At 38.5% G+C, this 7128-nt stretch overlaps 1 protein-coding gene across 2 annotated transcripts; it reads left to right on the top strand.

Moving 5' to 3' along the window:
• Positions 1-454: 454 nt before the first annotated feature.
• On the top strand, positions 455-5834 carry stx7l (syntaxin 7-like). 2 transcript variants are annotated; one of them, XM_026143399.1, is made up of 10 exons: positions 455-559; positions 2177-2269; positions 2377-2446; positions 2704-2794; positions 3295-3432; positions 4722-4768; positions 4862-4952; positions 5066-5138; positions 5273-5355; positions 5615-5834. In XM_026143399.1, the coding sequence occupies exons 2-10, from the start codon at positions 2185-2187 to the stop codon at positions 5708-5710; spliced, it is 774 nt and encodes a 257-aa protein (XP_025999184.1). In that variant the 5' UTR covers positions 455-559; positions 2177-2184; the 3' UTR covers positions 5711-5834. The 2 variants fall into 2 exon arrangements, with proteins under 2 accessions (XP_025999184.1, XP_025999183.1); XM_026143398.1 differs by having other exon boundaries at positions 456-559; positions 4719-4768.
• Positions 5835-7128: the final 1294 nt, after the last annotated feature.

Genomic DNA, 7128 nt, shown 5'->3' on the forward strand with positions numbered 1-7128 from the left:
GCACTAATTGTTTCTTATATAAAAGGGGATTAATTGTGCTGTTAAACGTCTTTACGTTCAGAGAAAGGGGCTTTTGTAAAGTTGGCCCACGATTTAAAAGGAATGTATTCAATTCAATGTGAATTCAATTTATTAGGCCGATTCTGGGCCCCGAGCATCATATATGACACCCAAGACCTAAACAGAATTATAATCCTTTTTATGGCTCTTACACTAACTAAAAGCACTGATGTTGTCCAGTGTAAACTAGCATTTTTGGAACTGATTTGGACCCCTCACCTGCCCACGAACCAGCATCTCACCTGGTAGCCTACAGCCGATAAATACCTAAGAATGAAAGATCATGAAGCACTTAACCTGTGCTGCGTCGTTGCTCTGTTTTTAAGAAAAGGACAGTTTTTTGTTTCTATACTTTTCTGGCCTGCATTATGTTACCGTTTGACACCTTTAATTTACAGCTGCGATCTCGCTGGGAGTGCAGCAGACATCATGTGACGGAGGAGTGGCCAAAAGTAAAAATCAGGAAGCACAACGACGCAAGAAACAAGTCACGAGAAAGGTAAAGTTCAAACTTTTACACAACTCAAGTAAACTTTTAGTCATTCTTGACAATTTCACTAACGTTTTAGACGACCAACGTATTTTTACGAGGTTGTTTCGTATTTTTAAGTTTTTTTGTTTTGTTTTACAACGAAAAGCGACAAACATCTTCATACTGACTTCCCTTGTAACTTCATGACTCTTAAACCCGCTAATGTTAAAATGAAGAGCAGTGTACAGGTAACATTAGGACAGCGTTAACCCCAACAAACACAAGTAGGTCATAACTAAGTATTTGCAGTTTATCCGTTCATGTTGATGGCATAAAAAAATACTCTGGTGATTTCCGCATTTTTTCCTTGTTGGCAAGGAGACAGAAACAGAACATGCACGTTGGTTTAATTAACCCTAATCACACTTTAATTTTTAATTAAAGCAAACGAGAAATATCCTGTCACTGTGACAGTTTCTTAGCAGGTGGCTATTTGCATACTAAGTTTCAGTCTTTTTTGAGTCAGGAAGTCTGCATGAGGAGCTTGTGCTAAATATTCCCGGCCCAACACTCCTTCACTTCAGGTTGTACAGTATGATATGAGCACCTTTATCAGACTGTAGGACTTTCCTTTTGGCCTTGATAGCTGTTTTTTTTTTTTTTAAGGTTAAAAGATGAAAATATTTTAATTCTGCAGCATATTTATAATATTTTATTTCACAGCATTGATATCAAATCATTTTAGCTGTAATGATCATTTGTGTGATCCCTCAATAATGTAAGTGTATTAGTTTCGCAGTGTTTTTAGTGGATAAGTACCAGCATAAAACTTGTTATTGTTACAGTATTTTTTATTGTTTCAGGTTACTCATGTTTACAGTATCACATTCCAAAGAAGCTGGACCTCTGAACCATTTCTAGGTCATGAGTTATATTATAAAGTGATTTATTTAAGCCACTCCTTCACTTTACTATTTCAGCTTCCAGCCTTGCTCCTCTTAGCTTGAAGCGTAAGCTTACTGTGACTAATCACACACTGTACTCAGTGTTTGGGGGTGGGTCCACTGTATTCCTGTATAAAAGAAATAAACTTGCCTTCTCAGAGCTCTGAACTCAAATTTATTAAACACTGTGAGCAATGAGGACACCAGCCGTGTGGCAGGCTTTACTGTGTTGTGTGAGAATAAAACCTCAGACTGAGTTCATGAGTATTAAGAAGCACCCAGTGAAAGATAGTAGTGAGCTTCTCAACAGATATTTCTGGAGCTTTGCTTCAAGATGAAAACCTGTAGAAAGAAGGTGAAATGTAAGGGGGTGTCACAAACGTTGCATCATTTTTGGGGAGAGGAGATCACAGAAATCACTGTTTTATCTTGTATTTAATGCTGTACTAATGTCAAAGACGCCATAAATAGAAACACAGTTGCAACATCTCTTCTTGGAAATTTGCAAAATACAATGATTATACTATATCTACACAAATGCTTTCACCCCGAAAGCCTCTTTTTTTTTTTTTTTTTTTCCTTTTTTTTTTCTACATATGACAGTCACGAGAACAGTGAGCTGACTCCAGACGCTAATTAGATCTCACTGTTAACTCATGAGCGAGTCGAGTGAAGCCTGTGGTCTTGTGTGTCCTCGTAGCTTTCATCATGGCCTACCAGGCTGGGATTCCAGAGGAGCCCAGTGTTTTGGTTAACCAGATCAGCTCCAACATCCAGAAGATCACACTGCTGAGTAAGAAATGCACACATAAAAACGCATTATTGTCAGCCAGCGCGTCCAACACGTGGACACACTTCAATACAAATAAACAACATGCTTCTCTGTGACTTTCTTGCCAGCCTCCGAGCTGCAAAGGGCAATCTCTGTGCTGGGAACTGAACAGGACAGCAGCCAGCTACTACAGACGATGTGAGTTACTGGGGCTTGGTTGGATTTACATACCTGGGCTGTTATCAGAAGTATCTTAGTGAAAGTGTAAATGTGCAAGCGTAGAAAATGTTAGACTATTACAGCAATGTTTAATGCCGGCTAATTTTTTTTATATACTCTAAATTACTTCTGATTCCTTTTAAACCTATGCACAGTATTATGCCTACCATCCTTTGTCTTTGTAATGTCTGAGTACTATTCTCTACTTTAACAAATTCATTTTTTAATGTCATTAGTCAACAGAAGCAGCAACAAGGCAACCACTTGGCAAAGGAGACTGACCGACTGATGAAAGCTTTTACTGCACTCCCAGTCGGACCTGATCAGGTAATGAGTTTCCAAAGTCTTCCTGATCTAAAAGGTTTGTCACAGTCAAGCAAACCACAAAGAACAACCTCTCTTTCTGTCTGAAAAATAAACTCACTGGCACAAAGGCTGTAGTTCCTCACATGTCCCTGGGGCCTGGTTACAAAATTGAGTCAGTCTTCATAGACTCCCATGTTAAATGCCCAACTTCACAGCTTCACTGCAGAAATAAACGTGTTGACAGATTGAAACAAAAATGCTTTTGGCTTCTTCTTAGCTATAATTGTTATTTATATATCACATCATAGCGCTTCACTCTTTCATTCAAAGTGGTTACTTGTAGTTCCAAAGAAACCATGGCAACATCTAACTGTTCAAAATAGCAGTCCACTGACCAATGAACATTGTAATCCATCTTTTCTGTAGAATCTGTGGTACCATACCAGACTGATTAACTACAGACCATAGTTCTGACAAGTCCATTTGTTCATCTGTTTACAATATTTTTGTGTTTACTTTAGCGTCAGAGAAAGATACAGAGAGAGCGCCTGTTGAACGACTTCTCCGCTGCTCTGAACAGCTTTCAAAAGTCGCAGCGAGATGCCGCCAGCAAAGAGAAGGAGTTTGTGGCCAGAGTCAGAGCCAGCTCCAGACTGTCTGTAAGTAACTGCCTGTCATCAGATCACCAAGTTGTTGGGTAGAGCATTAAACGACAGTTATAAAATAGGTACTGTATGGGAGTATGAGAGTGGGGTGAAGCCACTGCTATAAATGTAAACACATATATTACATCATTGCGTAGATTTAGACGGAATTCAGGTCTTTTGACACGCGTGTGAAGTGCTGTTTAAGAAGTGTTGTGTTTTTCTGCTTAGCCATAAACTGGACGACACATACAGGCGATTTTTGTCAGCATAAGTGCTTGTGATGGATAGCAGAGGAGAATATGTTTGGTATCCTATTGAAAACCTACAGAAGAGTAGAGACTTGAAAATTAGACATTCTTGAAACCATAGAAAATAAAATAAAAAATGGTTTTATGCAAAGCTTTTTAGTAGCTTGTTTAAGCTTTGCACTAACAATCCAGCAAAACAAGTAGGTGCTGTACATCAAGGCTCACTGCCTTTTTCCTTTCAGCAGCAGATTTCACTAGTGTTTGTTCTCACTTTCGTGTTTCTTACTGTTTTCACTCTCTGCTTCCCCTCTCCCCAGCCTGCCGAGGCAGATGGTCACCATTGCTGAGTGTAGTTCTGCTGCATGTTAAGGGGGTTATCTTTCTCTCCCCACTGTCACAAAGTGCTCGTTCACAAACCTTGTTGGGTTTCTCTCATCAGTATGTCGGCTTCTGCTGAGAAATGTCTACTTTTTTATTTTTACAAAAATCCACATAAAATTGTTATTGCACTGTATTCCACCACAGTGCTTGCTTGAAATAGTCACAGCTGGTTACAGTTTCACTCCTCTCTTAAAATTGTTGTAACCGCAGGCGTCAGTTCAGAAGTAGTTTCACATGAAGCTGTCACATGATTGTGAATCAAAAAGTATCTTTAATTGTGATTGTTGTAGTCACAGATTCCCATGATTGGACCCACTCACAGCTGTGTTCCCGTATCTCACTCTTGCTTATCTCGCTTCACTCAAAGTTTTTTTTTTTTTATCTGCTATGCTGCTGATAAGTAGGAACAGCGTGTTACTGCTGCTATGTTTAATAATTTATTTTTGCACAGTAAATAAAGCTGCAAGGTGAATTTATTCAACTTGGCCATGCATATATTTTAACAATGAAGTGTTCTGCAAATACTGAATAATTCTTTTTCTTTTACTTACATATTGCAGCAAAGGACATTCTGTACTTACTGAATCATTGCTATACCCATAATCAGGAATAGAAGGACCTCTGCAGATTTGCAACAATAAGACTTAAATGTGTTCAATTGACTTCTAGCAGGGTGGTCAGCCTGAAGACAGCTTTCGAAATGTTCCTCCTATACCGAGGTAAGCCCACTGTTTCTGAACAGTATTATTCTTTCTGCTTTTTATTATTATAGTAAATAATGTTTTAACTACTCTAGTTGCATCTGTATGCAGTGATTCCCAGATACAGGTTCAGGCTGACGCTGTCACTGAAGAAGATCTGAGACTGATCCAGGAGAGAGAATCAGCTCTAAGGCAGCTGGAGGTAGGGATCAAATTTCAACACCTAATATCTGTGCAAAGAAAATTCCACAAACACAAAGTCACAAACATACTGTAAGTGCCTCTTGAATATGGACCGGCTCTCTTGATTTTTAGTCTGACATCGTAGACATAAATGACATCTTCAAGGACCTGGGTATGATGGTCCACGAGCAAGGAGACATGATAGGTAAGAATCTTTCAGTAAGTTAATGCTGACAGGTGTAACAGCTTCACATTGACAGTTTACGGCTCAGTGAGCAGGATTGTGCAGTTTCTACTCTTACCGCAAGTAAATTATGTATTTTGTTTTGTTTCCTGCAGATAGCATAGAAGCCAACGTGGAGAATACCGAGACCAATATCCAGAAAGGGGTGCACCAGCTGGCCCGAGCTGCAGGCCACCAGGTAATGTGACAGAGATATCTTAATGTATGATATGACAGAAGTGGTGAGGAACAGGAGTATGAAAAGACAGATGAGCTGTAATAAATGCTAGAAAAATGAGATTTTAACTTGGATTAGTAAAGCAAGACTGGTTGTTAGAGCCCGTTTCTGTAAAGCAGAATGTGTGCATGACTCTACATCATTTAATCAACTTATTAGTTAGATCATAAAGGAAAGAAAATTCAAAAACATTAAATTCCTTCTGCTTATTTTCTTCTAGCAAAGCTCCCGGAAGAAGATCTGCATTATATTGATAGTGTTGGTTGTTGTTGCTGTTGTAGTAGGACTAATCATCTGGGGCTCCCTCAAAGCCTGAGGGCTTCCTCCTCCTCCTCCTCCTCCTCCTCCTCCTGTGTTTATCACCATGGACCAAGAATGAAATTTCATTCTTAATCTTTTTCTTCTTCAAAAACTGACAGAGGGGAAAAAGATTGAAACACCGTCTCTTTTTTTTTTTTTTTTAAGCTTTTTTTTTTTTTTTTTTAAATCAATTATGTTTTTAAGATATTGTAGTCCTCAATGTCAGGACTACAACCTTGTTTGCTGTGAAGCAAATCTAGCTCTGGTAGCTTTATTGTCATGATCAGTGTCTGATTTAGGCATGGTTTCCTCTGAAATGGAAGACTTATCAGATGAAAGAGGCGAGTATTCGTGTTTAGTGGCAGTCATTGTTGTTGAGTACGTCCTGCCCTAGCAATGTGGAGTCGCTCCAATAAATTGAATGTACACAATACACACAACGCTCCTGGGTGCAATAAGCAGCATGTTGGTAGGGGACGCTGCTGCAGCTGCCTCTTTTTGTCTGGTTACATATGCAAAATCCACATACTATAAGTTTCTCAGCAATAAAACAATGAAGTGCAGTATGTAAATTAAGTGGAAATGAACAAGCGCTAGGTGTGGGTTGCAGTAAAATGTAGCCAAACTACAGTCAGAATATTTAAAGCCTCTGAGGGGCAACAGTGTTTTTATCTGTTGTTTCCAATATTTCAAGTGATTTGATTTTTATTCAGTCTTATGTATAACAAAAATAAAAGCAAGTGCAACTTTAATCTTGCTGTTAAGACGTTAGACTACACTCCAAATAATAAGGGGAAGGGTTTGTTATTATGAGACCAATTCTGGGAAAATGGCAGCGCTGTGTAAAATGTAAGTAAAAGCAGAATGCAGTGAACACAGAAAACGTAGCCAACCATGAAAAAAATGTTTTACCCAGCGTCCCATTTTTTTTTTCCTTTTTCCAATAATCATGTTTGTACATTCAGTAGGGACTTATTTCTTTTAGCTTGTCAGGGAAATCCTTTTCATTTCACTGCCTGTCACACAAAGGATTGAAGTAAAATATTCACAGTAAATAGTGCAAAGTCAAGTAATACACAGTGAGAGCATTTGTAGGTTATTTGGCATTCACTTGTGGTTCTCAGGAAAAGGCATCTAATTGAGCAAATTACGTAAGAGCTGAAGGAAAGTTGTCACTATTTTCTGTGAGAACTCTCTTATCCCTTGTTTTTAAAAACAAATAATTAGACGACCGATCTTAAACCAAAATATACTAATGCAAAGTATCCTAAGTTGCCTTGTATTAGTAAACACTAACACTGTTGTTGTCATGCTTCTGTATTTGAACCCGATGGAAAATTATGTGTGTGTGCGTGCGAACTGTCTTCTATTTGCTAAATAAAAATTCAGAATCTGAAGTGTGAAGAGTGATTTTTAACCAAAATTGTAGGATAC

The sequence above is a fragment of the Astatotilapia calliptera genome, chromosome 15, assembly GCF_900246225.1.
Source record: "Astatotilapia calliptera chromosome 15, fAstCal1.2, whole genome shotgun sequence".
Classification (NCBI taxonomy): domain Eukaryota; kingdom Metazoa; phylum Chordata; class Actinopteri; order Cichliformes; family Cichlidae; genus Astatotilapia; species Astatotilapia calliptera.